This window comes from Callorhinchus milii, unplaced genomic scaffold, assembly GCF_018977255.1.
Source record: "Callorhinchus milii isolate IMCB2004 unplaced genomic scaffold, IMCB_Cmil_1.0 Scaffold62, whole genome shotgun sequence".
Taxonomy (NCBI): Eukaryota; Metazoa; Chordata; class Chondrichthyes; order Chimaeriformes; family Callorhinchidae; genus Callorhinchus; species Callorhinchus milii.
Window position 1 is genome coordinate 131,965 of NW_024704803.1, and position 25,434 is coordinate 157,398.

The window sequence follows — 25,434 nt, forward strand, 5'->3', positions numbered from 1 at the left end:
TTGAGGGAAAAGAATTGTAATAGTCTAGGATTCTGTGCCAGCTGAGTGCAGCTGAGAACGGAAATGAATTTTAATGAATGTTCTCACACTAACTACACCGATAGTTTGTGATCCAATGTATTACACAACAAACATGATACCAGATTGGTGGAACACAAGTTGAACTGCTTCCCTTATGTCAACAAGTTCTTGATCTGAGTGGGGAAGCAATGAGATAAGGCGAAACAAATACAGCAAAACACCAAAATAGCAAAAGGCATAAATGACCTGCATTCATACAGCATCTTTCACATAAAAACAACTATGTAAGCACTTTTATAAAATAGAGGTCGTAACCCTTGGATGGCTGACAATATTTGTATTGACAAAAGGTCATCGACATGAAACGTTAACCCACTTTCCCATCTCCATAGATGCTGTCTGACCTGCTGAGTGTTCTCAGCGATTTCTGTTATTAAATTATTTGTATTGCTGTTTTGGAAGCCATCCACAGGGTAAGAACTCAAATGAACCATTCTATTTGTGAATTTTTGTGTCCTGGCCAATATTCCTCCAGATAAAATAAGCATTTCACAACATGAGAATCCAGCACTCTCTGCCTCAATCCCCAAGTCTTTCCTCCAACTTTGTCCCTCTTCAGATCATACCCGAAGGCCTTTCTGTTCGACTGTTCCTATGGTCACCTCCCCTAGCTCCTTGACTGCTTCAAGCTCCACCATTGTTAAACACTTTGAGGCAGAAATTGTTGTTGGTGGAATCTTACTGGCACAAATAGCTGCCCTTTAAAAGTCATACTTGATGGTAATTACTTATGAAGCACATTGAGATATTTTGTCGTGATAAATGCTATAAAGGTGAAAGTTCTTTCTTTCTCTCTATTTTTGTTCAGAGGGGAAACTGATCGGAATACCTCTCTGGGTTGAATCTGTAGATGGCAATGCTCCCAACGCAGAAGTCAACAGCCTTCCTGCAGAGGATGGCAATTTCGGATGCATCTTTCTTCGTGCCAATGCCGCACTATTATTGTCACCTATGGACAGAGATGGTACGGAACAAGCAAATATCATTACCGACAATCTCTTTTGCAAGGTTCTTTCTAAAGAAATTGCGATTCAATCACAGAATTCTCCCTCCATTGGTAATAACAATCCTTGCATTTGATACAGCACTTTATCACGTCATTGAGACGTCTCAAAGTGCTTCACTGAATGCAAAGTGAATTGACTGTATTTTGTGTGCAAAACATGAAAGTCAATTGTGCACAGCAGTGTCCCACAAACTGAATTTAAGGGATTATTACCCCCGGAAAGCGATCCACCAATCGACTAACAACCAAGTTGTTACTTACCGCTAGGTAAACAGGAGTAAGGAAACTTGCCTAAGATATCGCCACGGAGCCAGATCTTATAGCCAGGGGGTGGGGGAGCTTTTGTCAGATCGCTATGTAACAGGTGACATTTATAGCAGTAAGAGCAGGCAACAGCTCACAAGGTTTTATTCATAAACTAAAAGATAATTTAATTTACTTTGACTCATGCTTCTAGTAGTCATAAAATAGTTCTCTTACTTTGATCTAAAAATGTGTAACGAATGGCAATTTGTCACACAATGTTATCTTGAATCATTTTAAACATTAACACATTATCACATATATAGCGTTATGATTTTTGACCTTATCAGATTCCATAGCCTAACTATTTATAATATAATAATCCTTGCATTTAGTGCCTTATGTCAAGACTTCTCAAAACATTTCACAGTTATATAATATAAAGTGGATTTTGTGGGCGAAACAAGGCAGTAATGCCCCACAAATATCTACAAGGAGGGAGTGATCAATTTGTATTACTTGGGGGATTTAGGGCTCGGCGGCCACTGGCCTGCTCCATGTCCTCCACCCTACCAGGCCCATCATTGGCAGTCGGGCCTTCAGCCTCTCTGCCGCACCCTCTGGAACTCTATCCCGTAGTCTCATCGCCTCATCCTCTTCCTTACCTCCTTCAAGGCCTGTCTTAAGATCTTTCTCTTTGGTTTTCAGTCATCCTCCCACCTTCACCACCTTTGATTCCAACCCCTAGCTCAGGTGCAAGCAAACCCTTCACTATACAGCAATGGTATCCTTGGTCGTCCTCCCAACGTGAAAGCTGCTATATAAATGCAAATATTGCTGTTGTTCTTGCTGTTGGTCAGGGCACCGGGAGAAACTCCCAACTCTTTTCGAATTGCGCCATGTCCACCTAAACAGCAGGCAAGAACTCAGATTAATTCTTCCTCTGAAGGATGGCACCTCCGACTATGCAACACACCCCAGTACGGAATGTAAGTTTAGATGATGTGACTCCAAGTCCCAACATGGAGCAAGCGAGCGAACCTGTTGAGGATCTCTTGATCAGAAGAAGATGGTTACACAGCCACACAACTTTCTGACTCAGAGGCGAGAGTGCTAACAAGCAGGTTAATTTGAATTTTTAGCCAATGTCATTTAACCATCTCTTTCCGATCAAGAGATCCTCAACAGGTTTGCTTGCTGCCCCAATAGTTTACTCCTACCTGCAACCTTCACTTTCAAGAGATCACAGTGAAGATTCATCTGCTAAAAAATCTCCACCTCAAGGATTTCCCACTTAATAGGCGCTATCGGAAGGCTGTTATGCAGGTTTTCAAACTGAACTAAGGGGCTGGTGCATTTGGACATGTCCATCATGCACTGTATATAGAGTAGCAGAAGGTTAGTGTGTCTAGAATGAAAAAATAGTCGCATTTACATAGCGCCCTTCACGCAGGGTAGCAAATCGAGTCTGAAAATGAGCCAGAGGGAGAGGGAGGGGGAAGGTGACGACAGTAAGCACGATCAAAAAGGAAGGTCTTTAGGCGGGATTTGAAGGTGGGGAGGGAGGGGGCAAGGCGGAGGGATTGAGGGAGAGAGTTTCTGAGTTTTGAGGCGTAGTAGCTGAAGGCATGGCCACCGATTGTGGCACGGAGGGCACAAGGGACAAACGGGAAGCCGGAGATAGCCGAGCAGAGGAAGTGGGGAGTAAGCAGGTTGGATAGGTAGGCAGATACTTTGAAAGGTGTATGAAGGGATTTGAAAATGAGTGAGAGGACCTTGAAATCGATCCGTTCGATTATTGGGAGCCCGTGGAGCTCATATGGAGAAAACACCAGCAGAAGCTTGATGGGCAAAACTGCTGTTGTAATAATTCGCGATTTTTTCAATTTCGCAGAATAAATAAAACCGCCTGCAAATAACTTTACAGTGTAGCAAAGAGATATTTGGGGTCTAATGGAGTCTACTTTAGAGTTCGAGAAAAGTAGGCACGGTGATTGATTATTCAATGGGAAAAGCTGACAGGAGGCAAGTTGGGTACTGCTAAATCACACACAGAGCAGCCATCAACCCGCTTTATGTCCAGTCTGAATTTAAACCAGCAAAAAAAAGCATAACAACGTATAACAATGAGAAGTGGGGAGTCCCATTGGGTAAAGGTTAGTGCACTCTCTTCACAAGCAAGGACTCAGGTTTGATTACCGGGTGGGACAAAACCTTAGGCAAGTTTCCTTACTCCACACGCCTCTGTTTTCCGAGCAGTAAGTAGGAACCCGGTTGTTAGTCGATTGGTGAATCGCGTTCCGGGGTAATTATAATCACAAAAATAAAAATATTATAAATAGTATTTATGTATTAAATATTTATTGTTAAATATTAATTATTAAATATATTTATTAAATATTAACTCAAAAATAATTTGGTCACTCAATCCACGACTGTTTGTGGGACACTGCTGTGCGCAATTGGCTGTTGCATTTCACCCACAAATACACCGTCAATTCACTTTACCATATCTTCTGCATTGACACGTCTCAACATGATAAGGGCGCTATATTAAATGCAAGGATTATTATTAAGTGGCATAGAGGGCAAGAGGAAGAACCAGAACATAATTAATTAAGAATCTAGAATTCTGACTGAAAATTTTAAAATGGTAGTGAATGGAGAGGTCTTATTATCATTGTTATTTATCAACTGAAAATAGACATCTGCACATAAAAGAATGGATTCAAATGGATTCTGCGTGTTACAATATTCATAAAGAAGACTGTGTCAGCCTTCCCTACGCTAGGTACTCCAGGTTCACAGCAAGGTGTTGTAACAATACAATTCAATTACAGAGCTGTAGAAACTGCTGACTGAAAGGTTCCATTAAACAACCACAGCTCCAAGTCAAGACAACTAACCTTGACAACATCACTCACTGTGGGGTTTCTGTGGAGGTTAAATTGTGATGGTCGAACAAAAATCTCATTGAGATTTTCTCTCTGCTATCTGAAGAGTAGTGTAATCGAACGGCTGTATTTGGATTGAGTACAGTTCATTTTTAAAATTTTGACAAAGCAATTCCGAGGGAAGCACAACAATTTCACATGTGTTGAGAATCTTTCATATTGGGAGGATGTCTCAAAGCTTTTCGCACAGCTGACTGGAAGCCTGAAGGGGAGGGGGGGAAGGGGAAAGCAGGTGACTGAAAGTATACGTAGAAAAAATAGGTCTAATGGTGAGGAGGGATGAGGCACAACAGAGGGTAGATTAGATCAGGAAACATAAAGCAGGCAGGAACTATAATGCAAGCTGAAGCCCGAACGGGCGTAGGGTGGTCCTAGCTGGACAAGCAGCGTGAAAGTTTGCCAGACAGTGATATCAATGGCAAGGTCTTAGCTGATCAGACACCAGTAGTTACTCCAACGCACACTCTGGGCTATCGCCAAGCCTTGGCTCTTGCCAATCTGCGCCTCATACTTTCCGGAATTAGGTAAGCAGAGGGGGCGTCCCTCCAGGGAGAGAGAGTGAGAGCGCATTCCATTCCAACAATCTATCTCTGGGCTTTCCGTGTATTGTGTATTGTAGGATGCATGGAATTCTCAGTTTGATTTGGACACTGTGATGGGTTTCCACATGTGTCAGGCATATGGCTGACCAAAAGGAAGAGCTGAAATGTTGTGGTATGCCGAAAAAAGTTTAGTTGCAAGCACACATTAGGAGGTAGATGATTTTACTCCACCATAGTATGACACTGACGCCTCCAGCCTGTGCCATAACTGTGAGGTGAAAGCTCCCAAGTAAAGTGGGGCACCGATTTAAAAAACATTGGTGCCTAATTTTTTTGATTAATACCAGCAGTAAATTGCAATATTCAACTGCGAGGACAGTCGGCATTAGCAGCCATGAGTTTGGTGCCTCATTTCAAATAATATACAATAAACACTAGGATTACCAGACTCAGGCTATCCAGATTGCGCAAATTGTTGTGATTCGCACTACATAACTGAAATTGTGAATATACGTTCATCAATGTAGTCCAAAGAATTATCTTAATCCATGGTTAAAAATATTTATGTAACTAGAAAAATGTCAAGGGGTGTGTTTATTGTAGCTGAAGATGTTTGTCCAAAACAAATTCATGTTTTAATTAAATATTGTGTTAAAGATGAGGCTGAAGATGTCTTCCCATAATAAATTCATGTTTGTGTTAAAGATGTTTTCTATAACGATTCAAGTTTTATAACAATTCATGTTCATCTATAACAATTCTGCACATTATATTTTATTATTATTTAATAATTGTTTCATGGACATGAGAATGGAAAGATTTGACATTCTCTTCCTGCCTGTGGAAAATCGATTATAAACGATGTATGGCTGAACTATAATTTGATCATCCTAAGACAAAGCGTATCAGGTGCTGTCCACACAAGAGCCATCCTTCATGTGATGATATAAAGTGGTGAAGTAAATGTATTGTCTTCGGGATTAAAAATTCGTCAGACTTGGACTGGTCCATCAACTTTCGTTGAATTCCACAAATTTCAGGAAGAAGGAAAACTGCAGAAATTCCATTGAAGATTCAACTTTGACTTCGTAATCAACGAATCCCAAGCAAGAGGTTTCGGTCTGAATCAAAAGACCTTTCATTGATGCAAAACTTTTGTCTGCTGTTTGTGAATTTACCAACTGACTTTGATACAGTCATTTGTCTGTGCTATTGACCTGTCTTGTTTTATTTGTGATAATTGAACTAACAAACTTTACATTTCTTATTAAGTAATGAATTTTCAAAGCTGAGTTGCTGAGTGTCTTTGGTTCCTATGTTTCAGGTCCTTAATTAATGGACAGCTATAAAGAATAAGATGGTCTTATTCTGTTCATTGCCTTGTACCTAATCTAACTTAGCAGCCCACTCTCAGTGCGCTCCTCCGCCTCACCTGCAGACTCATGTGCTCGCTGGCCTTCAGTGGGCAGGGATAGCGGCTGTAATTGTTTGAATTCCAGGAGCAGAAGATAGCGCATAAGCTACGGCAAACTAAATCAATGCCAGGACCAGCATTTGGCGGCACTGAAAAGAGCCAGTAAGTACCGGTACCAGCATCGAAATTAAACTTAACTGTAAATTCCAGCTCACTGGACCAGATCTCGCCTACTTTACAATATAAATACCGTACTTCAAAGAAATCAAATAACTGCACTTATTAAAGTCAATAAACTGAGGTGCAGCTTTAAGCAAAACTGGGAATCCAATTATTGCAATACTGGGAAATTGCTGTATTGACAAGAGGTGCAGCCCTTTGGATGAAATAACAACTGGGTTCCTACTTACTGCTTGGTAAACAGTGGAATAAGGAAACTTGCCCAACATTTTGCCCTGCCCGGGAATCAAACCCAGGTCGTCTCACTTCTGAGGCGAGCACTCTAACCACTATGCTACAGGGCTCCATAAGAAAAACCCTTCTGATAAAAGGATAAGTAAGGTCACTCAGCCCATCAAACCCACGCTACCACAGGCTTCTGCAGCCAGAACGACCATCAAACCCATTCAGCTGTTCGAACCATGAAACCCACTGCGCTACAGACCATTTCCTAGCAGCACACACTACAGTGAACCTCACGTAAGCCGTATCAGTCGGGACCATAATAGTTAATGACTTGCACGCTGTCAGAGTGGCAGGCAAACTTGCATAAATTGTATGAAATCCCATTATCAATAATCTTCACTGCGCATACATACTTCAATGCAGCTGGTAAGTGCACATCCAGTGATGGATCAAGACTACGTTTCCCGCAATTCAATGCGCATGCATCAATGGGTCGGGATGTAATTTCCTGCAATTCAAGTGCGGGGTTAGGGGAGCAGCGTTACAAGTTGGGAGGCGAGTAGTACGACTAGTGTAAAGAAATCTATGAAATGCTCAGAAGGGTATACAAAATGATTTTGAAAGGAAGCTGAATGGGATTCAGTACATGTATGATTTAGGCGATTATACGATTTATAAAGACTTATGTTAGTTTTACTGTACTACTCCCATAAACCACCCACCTACTTCACCTCTCGGCTGGTTTGTGAGACACTACTGTGCACAAATTGACTACTACACTTTCCAGTAAATCCTGTAATGTGCTTTGGGAGTTTTCAATGATGCGATAAGGTGCTGTATCAAATACATTAATATATTAATTATTTTTACCTACAAGAAGAATAATGCAGGAATATCAAATTTAAATACTAACAAGGGTATGCAAATTGGACAAAGACACATGGAGTGTAGAAAAGCGGCTACAATGAGGGAAAGCAAGAGGAGTTTTTAAAAAAGATTTATTGAAAGAAATAATGGTTGAAAGGTCTACAGTAGATAGGTGGAAGATATTTAAAGCACAGTCAAAATTCATTCCAGCTAAATCCAAACAGATTACAGGGTAATGGCAGCTAATGTGGTTATGCAGGAATGGAGTCATATCAAGCCTCTTAAATCATACAATTAAGCTGGTTGGCAGAAGGATTTAGCTGCAGTTCAAAGACAAGCAAGAATCAGGTTAAAATATTAGGGAAGACAAGAGAGCATTAGATTATGAGCAGTTCAAACAAAAAGGGGGTTTTCAATTCAACTGTAACATCACACAGATGTACAGAAATAAAACCTATCAAACTTAAAATACTGCAGTAGGAAGCTCAAATCCTGGGGGAAAATATTTATTAAATATCAGTTACCTCCTATCCATTTTTGAGATTCCAAAGGAGGAGCTGACAGATTCTAAACACAGATAAAGTTTACTTTCTCTTAAGAGGAAGTACCCGATCCAGACAACAGAACTACTACTAATAATAAGGCTTGCATTTGATAAGGTGCCTTATCATGTCATCGAGACGTCTCAAAGGGCTTTACAGAATATACTGTAAAGTGGAGTGACTGTGTATTTTGGCGAAATGCGTCAGCCAACAGTTATGGAGTGCGTGACCAATTTTATTTGGGGAACTGTGGGGAAAGACAACTACAGGACAAGAGGAACCCATTCAGCCCACTGAGCCTAAGTTGGTGCTGGCCCTTTCACTTGAACTATGGACTTTATTCCTGCTCTTTTTCCGTACAACTTTTCTATTGTTGCTCTTCAAATAATTATCCAATTTTCTAACAAATGTTTGTGGTCTTGGCCATTTTCCATGCTCTATTCATCCTTTATCTGTTAAAAAAAATCTTTCAACATTAATAGAACCACAAAGAAGCCTATGAAATCCATGCTAATGTTTTTCTCTGCATGAACCACCTCGTGTAATCCACTCTCCTATTCAGTCAGCCAGTTTCGGCCTGGCTCAGTTGGAGTCAGAAGGTTGGTGGGTTCAAGCTCTTCATCGGGGACTTGGAACTCACATAGCCGGGTTGGGTGGGGGGTGTCAGAGGCGCTGTCCTTCGAATGAAACATTAAAACGAGATCCCAGCTGCCTGTTCAGGGGAACAACATGATAAATCATGTAAAGATTATTATTATTATGATAATTCTACCAAGGCAATCTTTGGTCAGGCCAGGTTTTCCAAGAGATGCCCAAGATGCACTTTATATACAAAGCCTTTTTCCTTTTGCAAATCACCATTTATGCTCAAATTTTCTGTGCAACCCACCCTTTCAAACCTTGTATCCGACTATGAGGTCAAGTCCGAAATTCTGCTGTTCCCAGGGCAGGTCCTTTGAAGGTTTTAGGAGCAAATGTAAAAAAAATCACAGATGTGTTGAATGAATTATTCAGGCCAGTCTAAGACTGTGGACAAATCCCAAAGCTAATCATGTTTAGCTTTGAAATCAATAAATCAGTACTACCAACCTCCAGGATGCAAAACTCATTTTAAATTATATTCTTTGATTTAAGAAAAAATTATAATCACAATTCTTGAATTGCTAACGTGACAGAACCACATCCTTGTTCTCTTTAAAGAATTTTAGGTGAAGTCACAACTCGTCCCAAAACCATTTGGGTTTTAGCGCCAGTTTTTTTTTAAGGTATATGCTGGTCAGAGAGGCACAGAGGAGGGAAATAAACCTCAAGAGGCAGCAAAGGGAGAAACAAGATATAGCAGAGGAGAACAAGAACTATTGATTTCCTGCTAAATTTCTGTAGTATTGATTTTCTGAACTTTCTCCCCAAATCCCTTTACCTTGCACCTTCTCTCCCTGGGTTCAAACACTCTTGAAAATACAGCTCTACCATGTCTTTATTGAATACCTCTTCTCTCTCTCAGGATATTTGTAAAGCACTTTCAAACTTTCATCCTATGCGAAAGCTATACAAGTGTCAGCACTTTACAAGTATTAGGATCCTGAGAGCACATACTCGATATCTCTGATTCGCCATTAGAAGAATTGTTAACAAAACCTTGTGTTTCTAATATTAGGGAAAACTAATGCAATTGCAAAATAAAAATCCACCTGGGTTCAGATTTACTCTATTTATGTAGCATTTCTGAGTGTCCAGAATCTAGCAAATTCTTAAATAAAGCCTTAATTCTGAACAAAGATCCTACCTCAAGGTTATAACTGAATTCAACACCGCAGTGCTGGACTTCTAGAATATACTTAGAAGTGGGGGAGGGAACATTTAAAGCAAATTAAAATAATTAACTGCAAAGCAACAGGGCACGATCGAATACACCCTAAGATTCTCAAGAAAATGAGCAAGCAGAACTGTGATTGTCAGATTAAGATATTCAGGGCTATATAAATACAGATGGACTTAAAATTGAAATAAAATTGGTCACTCACTTCATGGCTGTTTGTGGTCCATTGCTGTGTGAAAGCTGACTGTCACAGCTGCCTACAACTATACAGTCACTACAATTCACCATATAAAAAAAATTCTGTGAAACGCTTTTAGATGTCCCACCAATGCATTTTGGCACTATACCAAATGTTAGGAGTAGTCACTGAATACTGTATATCTAGTTAAAGAGAAGCAATTAGCAAACACTGATGTATCACAAATGCAGTTGACAAGTGAAAATAAACTACTTTATCTACATTACTGACAATGATCATCAGCTTGCCATTGACATCACTAGTTTTATGCTGTGCATTCAGGCTACGGAGCGATTTTTTCACACTTTCACTTGAGGGGGTGACACCCAAGCTAATAGACGCAGACCGCTACTTTAGAACAGGTGTTCCCTGTGCCAGAAAAGTGCAGAAAGTTTGTATTTATATAAAAACGTTACATACAATTTTTGGCAAGCTATCTTCAAAAAGGACATCAATGATTTACATTCATGGAGACAAGGGGACCTCAATTATTTAAAGACTTTGAGGTATCAAGAAACTCGGATTAAGCGTGCTTTCATTGGAGATACGGAGAACATCATCCAAATCTCTATAATGCTGAGAGGCATAGACAATATAATGTGTGTATAAACAGTCTATTTAGCAGACTATGAGCACAGACCTTGAAAATTCAAGGACAAAATTAACGATAATCATAATAATTCTTGCATTTGATATAGCGCCTTATCTCTTGATTGAAAAGTCTCAAAGTTTGCCTCAGTGTCATGGCCAACCATTTATTTGGTCATTCAACTTATGGATAATTGTGGGACCTGGCTGCACACAAACTGGCTGCCACATTTATCTGAAGAACAGGTACACACCTCATTTGACAGTAATTACTGTGAAGCATTAGAAAAGGTTCCATGATAAAGCACATGTTCAGTGAGATCTTTCTTGATTATCACCTCCCACTCCATATTCAAACAAGTTCAGCCCTGCCAGTCTCTCTTCAGAACTTGAGTAGTCTATAATATGATTGCAAGCTAAAATAAGACTGAATACCTGATAGAACAGCCAAAACTGACTGAATATTCACCAGGGGTCTTTATAAAATTACTATAACTTGATTTTATTAATAGCTTCACATTCACTGAAAGTGTACCATGAATAAGTAGTCTTCCTCCACCATTTTTTTTAAATTCATACTCATCAATCATGCATATATTGTGGAATCCTGTAGAGTAGTGGTTAGACCACTCACCTCGCAAGCGAAAGGACCCGCATTTGATTCCTGGGAAGGGCAAAACCGTTGGCAAGTTTCTTTACTCCAAATGTCTCTGCTTATCTAGCAGTAAGTAGGAATTCAGTTGTTAGTCGATTGGCAGATCACTTTCCGAGGGGTAATAATCCCTTAAGAGGAATTTGGTCACTCAGTCCACGGCTGTTTGTGGGACACTGCTGTGCGCAATTGGTTGCCGCGTTACGCATTCTGCAAAGTGCTTTGCGAGGTCTCAATGGCTTGATAAGGCGATATATCAAATGCAAGGATTATTTTTATTTCTATTTTGTGTTAACAAGAGTGTAAATGCAGTAACAGTAAAGCCTCAATGAAACAACAATTGAAGTCAAATAACGACCTAAGATGTGTCAAAGGGCCTGTCAAGATACGACTGGGAAAAAAAGCTGCAATAATGTGACTGAAGATTTTTGGGGGGAGGAGGGGTGGCGGAGAAGACAAAGAAGGCAAACAACAAAGAAGGTTGACTCATTGAATCTGATTCTTTGAGAATACACAGCCTGTTATCTTCCCATTATAACATTCATACATTTGTTAAATTAGTCTGGTGTCCTTGCCTCTGGAAACTCATTCCAGCTGTTCATAGATAAATACTTCCTGATGTTTGCCGTGAAATTTCTCTTCACAACCCTGAAACCTGTGCTTGTCGTCCACCTTGGGCATCTTAAAAGTATTGTGCTGGGTTTAATTAATCACAATCACTTTTAACATTATATGTACCTCAACAATTGCAAACCAGTCTACATTGGTAGTAAGAAAAAGATGGCAAAGTTCTTGTGTATAATGGATCACAGGATACCTTTATGATTGTTCCCAAATATCTCAAATAGGAGTTAATAAACTCAGTACATTATACTCCTGGTGGATACCAAGAGGCAGAGAAAATCAAATCAAAGATTACAACCACTAGTCAAACAGGACATCCTTAGTACTGTGATAATTGTCTAGTGTGAGCTCACAATCATCCAACGCCAAGGAAGACCAATGACCTTCTAAAACTCTAGAGGCACAGAGGACCTTGGTCTGCATTACACATTGATTTTGTAGGCCCTCTTCCCACAACAGCTGACGGAAACAGATTTATTAACAGTGACACCTCTATATCGTCTGATATTAACAATGGTATCTCTATATATATAGTCTGATATTAATAGTGACATCTATATAGTCTGATATTTAATATTGTCTGATATTAACCCCTTATATCGTCTGATATTTCCTTTTATATAATAGCAATACTGTTATTCTAATATTATTAATTCATTTTATTATAGATTTGATTATTATTAATAATTGTAAATAATTATAGATAGATAAAGCAAATTCATAATTAACATTATTTCCCTATCAGTAATAATCCCTTCAAAAAAATTGGGTCACTTAAACCATAACTGTTTGTTGTGGGATACTGCTGTTGCAATTAGCTGCTGCATTTCACCCGCAAAATATAGTCAATTCACTTTACAGTGTATCTTGTGAAGTGGTTTTAGATGTCTCAACAACTTGTTAAGGCACCATATCAAATCCAAGGATTATTATTATCACAGACTAGATCTTGTAGTAAGAGAAGGTAGTATGATGGTCATTCTGGAAGGATGAAGTTAAATGTCACAAAGGGGCTTTTTCATCTGAAACACTCCTATGAACTGAGAAACTAAAGTATTCCTGCTTCCACAGATGAAATGTAATGGTCCAGCGTGGAGTTAAATTAGGATGATCGGCAGTGTTAAAGAACAAGGTCAGAAAAGCATATGAAAAAAACAGTGAAATGAGTCGGTGTAATATGAACGCTTTAATTCTATACAACAACCTTGTGATTGTTCAATGCTTAGAAAGGCAATTGATCCATACAAGTTAGTGGCTTAAGTAAACACTGATCCGAGAAGAGCAATTAGAAACGCACAGGGATAAGTGCAAATGTATTGACTATTTGTCCAATGGACAGGTTACAAGTTGGGTCGTTAACTCAAAATCTTGCCCAAGATAAATACAATCAACACAACATAAATCAGAAGCCCAAAATTTCTAGCACTAAAACACCAACACACACCCACCTTAACTAGAGATGTGTTTATAGCCCAATCATTTCAAATGCAGTTATCTTATTTATCTGATCAAACCTTTTGGCAATAAAGAAAACAGTTTAGAACAATTCACTGGTACCAAACGCCTTTTCCAATGCTTCATTGCCACATCAAGTCTCCCAATTACTTTAAACAAGCTCACCAAGCCAGTACCAGAAAACCTCATTTAAAAATAAAGCAAATTAGACACAGGCTATAGCACATTCCTCATTCAACTTTATGACCACTACATCCAGTACAATTACAGTAGCCACAATTATCCTTTGCAATTCTGGGGTCTTGCAAAAGCCAAGTTTAAAAAATTCTATACAGTGTAAAAGATAATCTTGTAATCCACGGAATGTTTTAGAATAATACTTGTACACAGTGCAAACAACACTACAAAATGTGAATCACTAACTTATGAAATACTTTGCCACCTTCTACGGTGAAGCAGTTTAGTCATTCAAATCGATTCTTACACTGGGATGCGGTTAGGGAAAGCAAGGAGATGTATGTGGCCCTATGTTTAAGATCTATGTTTAAGTTCCATGGCAAGCTGAACTGGTTAGTTGTCTGCTTGGTTCAGTTGGTAACACTCTCTCTCGCCTCTGGTCAGGAGTCTGTGGGTTAAATTTGAGGAGTGCTATATTGTCAGAGGTCAGCTTTCGAATAAGACATGAAAGTGAGATCTCATTTGGCTGAATTTCAGGCGGACGTTAAAGATCACACAGCACTACTTAAACAAGAATGAAGGGAGTTTCTCCAGGGGTCTTGTACAATAATTCTACAGATTAATAGGTCATTCATCTCCAGGCTGTTTATAGACTTTATAAAAAATTATGCTCTTTTTCTATAAAAACAGTCACTATGGTTGACAATAATGATTGTAAAATTATTTGTGAGTTACTTGATAGTGCTGTAAACATAATTTCTGTCCACCTTTTAATGGTAACTAGCACTAAATACCTACCTGTAAATAGTCAGCAATAATATTACAATCAGTGCATTTGGTATACCACCTTATCATATCTTTGAGATGTCTCAAAGCGCTTCGCAGAATNAAAAAAAGGATTTTATCCAGGATTTTATCTACTTAAACAGAGTTAGTAGCGAGTCTTTAAAGCATTTTTAGGAAATGTGATCATTTCAGGAACAGAGCCATTTTGCTACACTGCTACCAAAACAAGTTAGTGGGAACATAACACATTTTCCATGGGCCATTCTGACGCCAGGACATGTCTATCGTGCTCCAAATGAGTTACATTCCCCCCCCCCACCAAGACTTCTTCAAAATGGGGTCAAATAAAATTAACTGATTTGGGTCAACTAGAACAAACAATAATGCATGCATTTGATATAGTGCCACTAACGAGCCTTAAAGATCTTCACACGTAATTGCAGTCCACTGTAGTGACCATCTGTATTTGCAAAAATCTGTATTGGCAGCTAACCTGCATGCAGCAAGGTCCCACAACCACCCATGAAATTAATTTTCATTTCATCCGGCCTCCTGCTTGTCCCCCGTGCCCTCCATTCTACCATTGGTGGCCGCGCTTTCAGCCACTACGCCTTGAAACTCTGGATTACTCTTCCTCTATCCCTCCACCTTGCCCCTTCCTTAGCTTCAGGTCACTGCTGAAGACTTTCCTCTTCGACCGTGTCTACGGTCACCTCCCAACGACTCGGAGTCATGCTTCACCACTGTCAAGCGCCATGGGACCCTACCCTGCGTGAGGGGCGCTATAAAAATGCAAGTTGTTGTCGAATGGTTAATTTTATCTGGAGGTTTATTCTCCACGTCGTTGGATGAAACCAATTTCTCTTTTCTAATCATCTCAAGGGTTGCATCCTGTGAAGCGCTTTGAGACCTCTCAATGATGTGATAAGGCGCTGTATCAAATGCAAGGACTATTATTATTATTATTATCATTAATTGTGCTTCATTGGTCAGAGCATTCAAACTACCACTCAGTAGGTAGTTTGACAAATTGGACATTGAGCTAAGCCTGTGGAATGTGCACATCCAACTAGAATTTTAGCAAGTCTCGTTAAAAAGTAATCACTCACAAAATAAACTGCTGCATAATCACCTCCAAACACTGCATATATGTGTTTCATTGCTTGCTCACATATTCACTTTCCCACCAGGTCTCCTTGAGGTCTTTTGGGAAATAAAAAGCAGTGTGAATATGAATGCGGAATTTTTTGTTAAGGAAAAGTAACACCATAAATTGTCTGGCAGTCTGCAGAAGCACATCTCTTTCTATCAGTTGATGGAAAGGACACTCGATCATAACCCGCAGATATAAAATTGAATGAGAAAGAGAAAACACGGTACAAATATTTATTCGGCATGATAAGATGTGACCAACATCTTCGAAGGGTTAATACAATCTACAGCAATAAACTCTACCCCACCATCTACTGTAAAATCTCTCAAAGTGCATCTGTGCAGAAAACAACAGGATGACAAATTGCCGAAAATACAAACAGCCCAACACTCTACTGTACTTTGTTGCGCACTACACAGCTCTGTGAAGACACTATGATTGTAGGTTATGGGCTGGGCCAATTGAAGATTGTGGAAATATTTGCCAAATATTCGGGGACAAATTTTGCAGAAATTGCGGAGAAATTTTATGAATTTTGTAGAGAATAGATGAGGGTTCATTGGTGTTATTTGGAGATGCATTTTGTGAAACAACCCGGATTAAATTATAGGCATATATTTCCTGAACATGTAGTTATGTTTAAAATACTAAAAATTTGCATGTGAATAGTACAGCACTAACCAAGAATTCGTCGCAGGAGCTGAGTTTAGGCCAAACATCGAGCAAACAGATCGTCTCACAGCTGATATTTCGATTGTAGTTCACTCACGAGTGGGCAAAGCCAATTTCCCGAGCTTGCACCGCTTCCGCCATCCCAACATTCCTCGCGTCACACGTGCGACCGGAGCTGCTCCACCCACAGTAACAGCGCCAAGCAAGCAGCACCCAGAGGTCCGTGCCCTAACACACTGTACATAAAGGTTTGCAGCGGAGGTTTGTAGCGGATTTGTAGAAAAATGCGGCTGCACTTTTTCTACTGGCCCAGATTATGGGTTTGAGGCGGATGGAACAAGATACCTTAATAGATGAAGCAATTTTAAGATCAGTCTTTGTGCTAGATGTACCGCATAATTGCAGAGGACTACGAAAGAGCATTATGTTTCACAATAAACTATACAAAACCGAAAGTCAAACGGAGCAAACATCTGTGCAAAGTTGGGACTGAAGGGAGTATCCACTGGTAAACTCTGCCTGTCCAAACCAAGTTAAATACGTTTCCATGCCTGTAAGCACGTTATAGAACCACCGCAAGGCAATTTTAAGGGTCTGCCTGTGATAAATTTCACAGCTGCAATGCCTCAATTCATTCGCCCCAGAAATCCCACTTGCAAACCAAACAAGCTGTTCAAAAGCAAACACATGCAACCCAGGGCTCCATTTCAAGAGACCCACTTTCAAAGTGCAATTGGCAATTTTGTCTTGCACTGCAAACCTAGTCCTAGCAAAATCTGATTAAACCCCTAGAATTAGATCTCATTGGCAATATTCAGTCCATATTTCAGTTTGGCAAATAGAAACTCAAACATGTAGTCCCTTCAAGCCTGTAATAAGAATGTAATTAACTGGACAGGTCTAACTCCCTCATCTATCTCACCCTGACATGGGGCATGAACTCACAATCTTCTGACTCAAAAGGCCAAGTGTTTTACTAACTGAATCAGGCTGATATTTAACTGCATATTTATTTTTTCACATTTTAAAATGTTCAAATTCCCCTATTTTTCGGCAACAAATTAGCTTATATTACTAGAAATAAAATAACTGGCTAACCAAACATCATCAAACATCAGATGCCTGTAATTCCTGAACCACATAACTATTTACAAGTCAACTGAGCACTTCTGCAACACAGTGCGCCAGCAGGGAATACGGTATTCTATATTGCAAAGCATCTGACACACGCCGACCATTCCCCATCAGTGCAATTCATTTTTAAGACTCTCCCCAGCCATTAGACCTACAACAACATTAGAATGGCTTGGTTAACTTTACAGTTATAAGGAACAGTCTGGCAGGTTTTATCACTGGGAAAAGAAGAATTAGGATAAGCAGCCTCTTCTGCTCCTGATCGCAATACGATCAAACAAATACTGCTGCAAACACTGAAGCCATTAGTAGATAAGACAAAGCAGGTTAACTACTGAGCTGCATTTGCTGTGCTGTCTCGGGGATTTTTTTTACTATGAAAAAAATACCAGGATTTAATGATATTCTAACATAATAATGATTACAGTTATTGCAGCAGCTTTATGCTGGAATAGGAACCGAGCTAATGAAAGCACTCTCTGAAGACAGCCATTCCTGTTACCATAACAATTAAATCAGCCCGTCAGGAGGTCAGTGAGGCCTAGAGGTGAGAGCTATTACTCTGTATCAAAGGTAGCAAAATTTACCACATAATGCTGGTGGCTTTCTCTCCACACGTACATGTGCCAAGCTATTTCTAAAGCACACCATGTGGATCAGTTGAATTATACTTAACTTGCTTGAAATGTAAAGTATCTTACATCACGGTCTTCAAGTGATGAGCTAACAGGCACCAAAGCCTTGAAGCCTCTACCTTAAACATGTTCCTTTACCAACCAACATGGAATGATTGACTTGTGGATTACATTGAGACTGACTATGTGATTCGGGAATTGGAATCACATAGTTTAAGATGACGTCCTCCATATGAGACGTTAAGCCAAGCTCCATCTTCCTGTTCAGGTGAACATTAAAGATCCCACGGCACTATTCGAAAATAGAAGGGAGTTTCTCTCTCCCGTTGTCTTGGCCTACAATCCCCCAAACAAAAGTGGTCACTCACACCATGGTTGTTGTGGGACATTGCTGTGCGAAAAGTGACTGCTGTTCATCAACAAAATACACAGTCAGCCCACTTTACAGTATTTCCTGTGAAGCGCTTTGAGACGTCTGAATTACAGATAAGGCGCTATAATCAAATAATAAACTTGCATTTAATATAGAGCTTTTCACTTCTTCTAGACGTCTCAAACGTAAAGTGAACTGACTGTATATTTGTGGGCAAAATGCAGCAGCCAATTGTGCACAGCAGCGTCCCCACAAACAGTCGTGGATTGAAATGACCAATTTATACTTGTTTTTTCTTCAGGGATTATTATCAGGGATTAGTATGCAAGGGTTATTATTATTAAGGTTCAATCCCTGAGTCACTGTAGTGATGAAGATACTGTACTGGGATGTTATGTCAAAATATAAAACATAAAGGAGCAATTGAAGCAGGATGGGACAGACAACACAGCACTTACATCCAGCTTCCTGATTCATAATATAAACACGCACCATCAACCAAGCAGAAAAAAGATAATTTCGCATTTCCCCTGACTTTTTAACCAACAATCCACAGACTCACCAACGTGTACTTTCAAGGTGCATTAAAACTCATTGATGATTTATTTCAGTGTCTAAAATATCCTGCTTCATAAAAGAATATTCACAGTAACTTTGTGCTAAAATCAGTTCCACATAACTAATAATCCTTGCATTTGATATAGCGCCTTATCTAGACTTCTCAAAGCGCTTCACAGAATATACCGTTAAGTGAATTGACTGCATTTTTGCGGGGCAAATCAGCAGCCAATTGTGCACAGAAGTGTCCCGCAAACAGTCGTGGATTGAGTGACCACATTTTTTTCTTGTAAGGATTATTATCAGACGTGTGGAGTAAGGAAACTTGCCCAAGGTTTCACGCTGCCGGGAATCGAACCCCGGTCTCTCGCTTGCAAGGTGAGTGCTCTGACCACTGAGCTACAGGTCTCCTCGGCATATGCAATCCAAACACAGATATCCAGGGTGATATCATGCACTTGCTCAATCACAAAATTCCTGATTTGTGATAATAGTTATATTCCGCATCAAATTCTGTATCCCCATCACACCTGTTCTTGCCAGACTCCAATTCTAGCTCCCAATCACCAAGTTGGTCGATTTCAAGATTCCCACACTCGTCTTCAAATCCCTTCATTCCCTGGCACTTCCCTACCTCTCCGTCCTGCTTACTCCCCACTCCGCCACCCGCTGCCTCTGTTCTCCTGCTTATCCTTCGTGCCCTCCACTCCACCATTTGGGGTTGCGCTTTCAGCCACTACACCCCAAAACTCTGGAACGCTCTCCCTCAATCCCTCCTCCTTGCCCTTCCTTTGCCATCTTCAGGTCGTACCTGGAGGCCTTTGACTTTAACCTCCCCGCAGCTTGGTATCATGCTCCATCACTGTCAAGCTCTCTGGGACACTGCCCTGCATGAGAGACACTTATATAAACGCAAGCAGTTGTTGTTATCCTTGCAATCCATTACACAGGAACCACAAAAGTCATCCGTATTTTAATCAAAACATAGAAAGCTACAGCTGCCAAGAACACTGAGCAAGTTCTAAAAGTTCTTTCCAATTTAAAATAAAATCTCCAAGTGGAAAAGTTCACAAAACATATTTTTGCAACGCCATCACATCACTTTATCAAGCACAAAATGCATCCAACTGTACTAACAGCATAGCAGTGGCCATGTCTAATACCAGATACGCATCAACGCAAAGCAGCGGCTTATCAATGCTGGGTCAACTCTATAAATAATAAATACAAAGCCCTTAGTATTAACAGTGTTGTGAAATAATCAGATTGCATTGCTTTTCCCATTTCCAGCAACCTTGTACAGATCTTGGGGTTTAAGATGTGTGCTCATGCGTTGCACTGCACTGACAGATGAGATCAGGACACATTTAATCAACCACACAACAAAAAGCGTGATGCTGAACTCGGATGTTATTTACCAGAACGGAACCCTTTAGGCACAAATATCTACATTTGCCTTAAAAAGCACACAACTTTTACTATATACCTTCATACTCTACAAGGACAGTTTGAGTTAGATTCACATCTCCTGGGTTTTGTTGATAGCAACAGGCAGGTGGAAGTGTTTAAATAATTAAAACTATATTGAATTTCAATGCATTATTTTCCCCAATTCCTGATAGGTTATAAAGAACATTTCACTGTTCTAATTTGTCAATTGCAAATTTTAACTCAAAACAAAGCTAGCTGACAAATAGTCTTACGGTTCTAAATGTCACAATAATTCCTGTGAAGCGCTTAGAGACAGCTCGATGACAAGACATTATATCAAACGCAAGCATATTATATAGAAGCTTAATAATCTACTTTTGAAATATAAAATTGAAGCATGGGTCAAAATAATATACCAAAATCCCTTTCACTTGATTTGCACATCCAAACTAAATGTAAAATCACATAAAAAGCCCAATTAGGATTAAACTTCATAACTTGATCAGGATTTAACTGTAGAGCAGTTTTCATAAGAACATATTTCAACTGAAAAGTTACATTCGGGTTGCAATCCTTCATTCTTATACCAAATCAATGTCTTTTTTTAAAAAAAAACAGCCTATCTCTACACAAAAGCCCTACATTAGCTGGTTGGTTTATTGTTTACTTTCTAATTTCTGCTAACTAATAGTTGAGGGGTTCCACATAATTAAAATTTAAACGCTTAACACAAAGTAAATGCACAAATTATTTGTTTTAAATAAAACACTAATTTGATTGTGTTTAAGCACAGTAAAACTCATAAATCGTAAAAACCAAGTACAACATAAACAGTCAATCCACTTTACAGTATATTCTGTGAAGCACTGTGAGACGTCTCAACGATATGATAAGGCGCTATATCAAATGCAAGGATTACTATTATGTGAATGAACCATTCAGTTGCATTCTTGCACTCCTCGATACTTCACTGAATTTGTAGTCGTTAGTGAAGTAATCCATAAAGCTATCCATTGGAAATGGTCAGAGAAACGTCCAGTTCACCACATCACTTTCCCTAGTTTTGCTTCGTTGATTTGCCATCTATACATATCCTCAAGCCTTTATTTAATTGAAATAGCATTCTACAAAGGAGCAAATGACCCCACATTATGTCATTTTCCCCCTATCTTACCCGTGCGTAGCATCCTAACACTGCCGCCAATTAAGAGTAGACAGGCTATTGTTACAGAACTAAAATAATCAGCAGCTTTTGTGGTACTGTATGACCCATCATTCATCCATCTATCAGAACATTTGCAAAACCTTCTTTGAAGATGCCAAATTGAAGAATTAACGCAATATTTAATATATTTAATGCAAAATCAATCACAAAGCAAGAGGGATCTCATCTCTCTTTCCTTCTCCCCCAAGAACCATCAATAGAGCTCCCTTTTCAATCTGGAACAAAAGATTCTCACCAGAGCTGTAGTTTCACCAGGGCTCCAATGGAGGCATGAATTAAACAGGATTTTGAAAACAGTGAAGTACTGTGTTGTGTCGCCATTACTTCACCAATCATTTCCACTCATTTTTATGAAAAAGCAGACCTTGATAAATTCTGAGACGAGAAGGAAAACCTCTCAATTCACAAGAGCTCACGTACAATATTGCAAATAATTCCAGATTATACAGACTCCAGGATGGTTCCACAGGAGTTCATTGAAAAAGTCACATTCTTGAACACACTGTGACCAAAAATAAAGTAACTTTGCAGTTTAACAAGGGCTCTTGACAATTTTTTTTAAAAGAAAAACAGATATTTGTTCTACATTAAAGTGAATTTGAATAGCATTAAAATAAAATGTTTATAAAATATTGTAACTATTTAAAAAAAAACATACATTTGATCGAGATATATTAATCACGTTGCACATTGTGTACAATTTCCTAGTTTCTTTCTCGCTATGAAAACAATTCTAGACACTTGCAGAAAGATCTTCTTGATCTGCAAGTGTCTAGAATTGTTTTCATAGCGAGAAAGAAACTAGGAAATTGTACACAATGTGCAACGTGATTAATATATCTCGATCAACTTTAAATTTTACTACCACCCCTTTGCAACAAAAAAATTACATTGAAACCCAAAACAATTCTGACCTATTTGAAAGGCGTTTAATGTTAATTGTACAGTATTGTACTCAAAAGAAATGCAAGTGTGCGTGGGGGTTGTTAAGCACTCCTTGGTGAGTTCGTTTGAGGCAAGAGAAAAAAGGAATAGATATATAAAGACATTTCACAAGGAAATTTCCATCTGTACGTAGCTTACATATGTGATAGTTAGATATTCACTTAATCTGTGGCCGTTTGTGGTTCAACACAACAACAAAATTACAAGCACATTTGAGACACCCTCCCGATGTGTAAGATGCTTATATAAATGCAAATTGTATTTATTGTAAATTGTATTGTGCGTTAAATTAACTACCAAAGTGCTAAATTAAATAATACATACAAAACATACAGTCAATTTGCAGTATGTTCTGTGAAGTGCTTTGAGACGTCTCAAAGATATGATAAGGCACTATATCAAATGCAAGGATGATCATTATCAAACAAAACACAAAAGATGTTTGCCTAAACAACAGTCACTACACTTTAAATGCTGCAAAGGTTTTCAAGACACCGTATCAAATTCAAGGATTATTATTATTTTTATTACTTGACTGGTTGCTTCACCAAGTCAGTCGACTGACCAAAGAAAATCAATTATATAAAGAAAAAGCCTTCCTTCTCTTCAGCAACAACAACTTCTTGGATTTATATATTATATATATATATATATATATAGCAAGCGGGGCAGCGGCTCAGAGTGTCGCGGCTAAGCTGTGCTTGTCATTTTTTTTCTTTTTAAAAAAAACCAGCATTTTATTTGCCTAGAAAATGCACAGTTTAAAGGGAAAGCAGGGAAATAACCCCTCCAAATTTTTTTCGGCTCTCTTAACAATCCACGACTGGCTGTGGAACACTGCTGTGCGCATTTCGCCCGCAAAATACACAGTCGCTCCACTTTACAGTATATTCTGCGAAGCGCTTTGAGACGTCTCGACGACGTGCCAAGGCGCTATATCAAATGCAAAGATAATCACCATCACACCCCCGGGGGGGGGGGGGGGGGGGAGAGACGTCTTGCGATAAGGCGCCAGAATCGAATGCAATTACTATCACAATCTATCGCGCCCACAAAGCGCCCGAGCCGCGCCGCTTTACCGTGTGTTCCGTGCGGCGCTTTGAGACGTCTGGGCGACGCGGCAAAGCGCGGTATCAAACGCAAGGATTATTATATCATAGTAATGATTAGTCAACCAAAAATCCACAGGTTTTGACCTCTACCCTCCCTTCCCTCCCTCTCCCTCCCTTGCCTCACCCTCCAAGTCAACGAAAGTTTTCCCTCCATCTGTCTCTCTCCATCTCTCTCTCTCTCCATCTCTCTCTGTGTGTGTGTGTGTGTGTGTGACCAGTCTCTTACCTGCGCTCACCAGGCGGGCAGCATGGACAAAGGAAGGATCCAGACTGTCTTTCTCGGCCATTAGCTCAGGCAAGTACTTCTCACTCTCCATCCCCCCCCACCGCCTCTCCAGCACTTCACTGCTGTGCCCTGGTATTATTTGCAGCCACTTACTTCTATACGTGTGTGTGTATATATATATATATATGTAAGTGTTTATATATATATATATATATATATATATAAAGCGTCAGAGGAGACGCTGCCCTCTGTCGTCCTTTGCCCTTTGGGGTTTTTTTTCCCCCCCTTTCCTTTTCGCTTTTCGAGGTTAAATACAAAACAGCAACAACAATCCACCCCCTCCCCCCACCACCACCCCCACGTGGCTCTCCTGAGATTCTCTCTCCCTCCTCTATCTCTCTATATCCCTCTCCCAGTCTCTCTCTCCTTATATCTCTATATTCCCAGTCTCCCTCTCCAAGACTCTCTCTATATATATGTCTCTATCTCTCCCCCCCGTCCGTCTCTCCCTCCTTATCTCCCTCTCCCAGTCTCTCTCTCTCCCTATATCCCACTCTCCTCTCTCTCTCTATATATATATCACTATCTCTCCCCCACTTTCTTCCTATCTGTCTCCCTGTCCTCGTCTCTTCTTCTGTCCCCGTCTCCCTCACCCTATCTCTCCCTATATATATAGTCTTCTTCCTTCTCTCTCCCCCTCTCCTTTCTCTCTATGTGACTCTCTCTCAGTCTGTAAGCCTCAATTTCTCTTTCCCCCCCTTCTCGCTCTCTCTTTCACTCTCTATGTCTCTTTCTCAATCCGTTTCTCCCTTTCTGTCTCTTTTTTTTCTTTCTCGGTCTCTCTCTCTCTCAGTCTCTCTGTTCTCAGTCTCAGGCGATCTCTCTCTCTGTCTCTCTCTCTCACACTCTGTCTATCACACAGTCTCTCTCTCTCTCCCTCACACTCTGTCTATCAGGCAGTCTCTCTCTCTCTCTCCCTCACACTCTGTCTATCACACAGTCGCTCTCTCTCCCTCACACTCTGTCTATCAGACAGTCTCTCTCTCTGTCTCTCTCTCTCACACTCTGTCTATCAGGCAGTCTCCCTCTCTCTCTCTCTCTCCCTCACACTCTGTCTATCAGACAGTCTCTCTCTCTGTCTCTCTCTCTCACACTCTGTCTATCAGACAGTCTCTCTCTCTGTCTCTCTCTCTCACACTCTGTCTATCAGGCAGTCTCTCTCTCTCCCTCACACTCTTATCAGACAGTCTCTCTCTCTCTCCCTCACACTGTCTGTCAGACAGTCTCTCTCACACTCTGTCTATCAGACAGTCTCTCTCTCTCTCTCTCTCTCACACACTCTGTCTATCAGACAGTCTCCCTCTCTCCCTCACACTCTGTCTATCAGGCAGTCTCTCTCTCACTCTCCCTCACACTCTGTCTATCAGACAGTCTCTCTCTCCCTCACACTCTGTCTATCAGGCAGTCTCCCTCCCTCTCTCTCTCTCTCTCCCTCACACTCTGTCTATCAGACAGTCTCTCTCTCCCTCACACTCTGTCTATCAGACAGTCTCTCTCTCCCTCACACTCTGTCTATC

At 40.1% G+C, this 25,434-nt stretch overlaps 1 protein-coding gene across 4 annotated transcripts in view; it reads right to left on the reverse strand.

The window, feature by feature from the left end:
- Positions 1-24,220, reverse strand: part of LOC103189011 (KH domain-containing, RNA-binding, signal transduction-associated protein 3) — a 133,964-nt gene extending 109,744 nt beyond the window's left edge. For 2 of the 4 annotated variants that reach the window (XR_006085931.1, XM_042345578.1), the window contains exons 1-2: positions 23,858-24,220; positions 911-1,030 (exon numbers count right to left, since the gene is read on the reverse strand). Coding sequence is in view for 3 of the 4 variants with exons in the window: in XM_042345578.1 (XP_042201512.1) it covers positions 911-1,030; positions 23,858-23,948 (211 nt within the window). In the remaining variant the exon portion in view is untranslated. Of the gene's footprint in view, positions 1-910; positions 1,031-16,227; positions 16,359-23,857 lie in introns of those variants that run through there. The other 2 variants (XM_042345580.1, XM_042345579.1) reach the window with 2 other exon arrangements.
- Between the last annotated feature and the right edge of the window lie 1,214 nt (positions 24,221-25,434).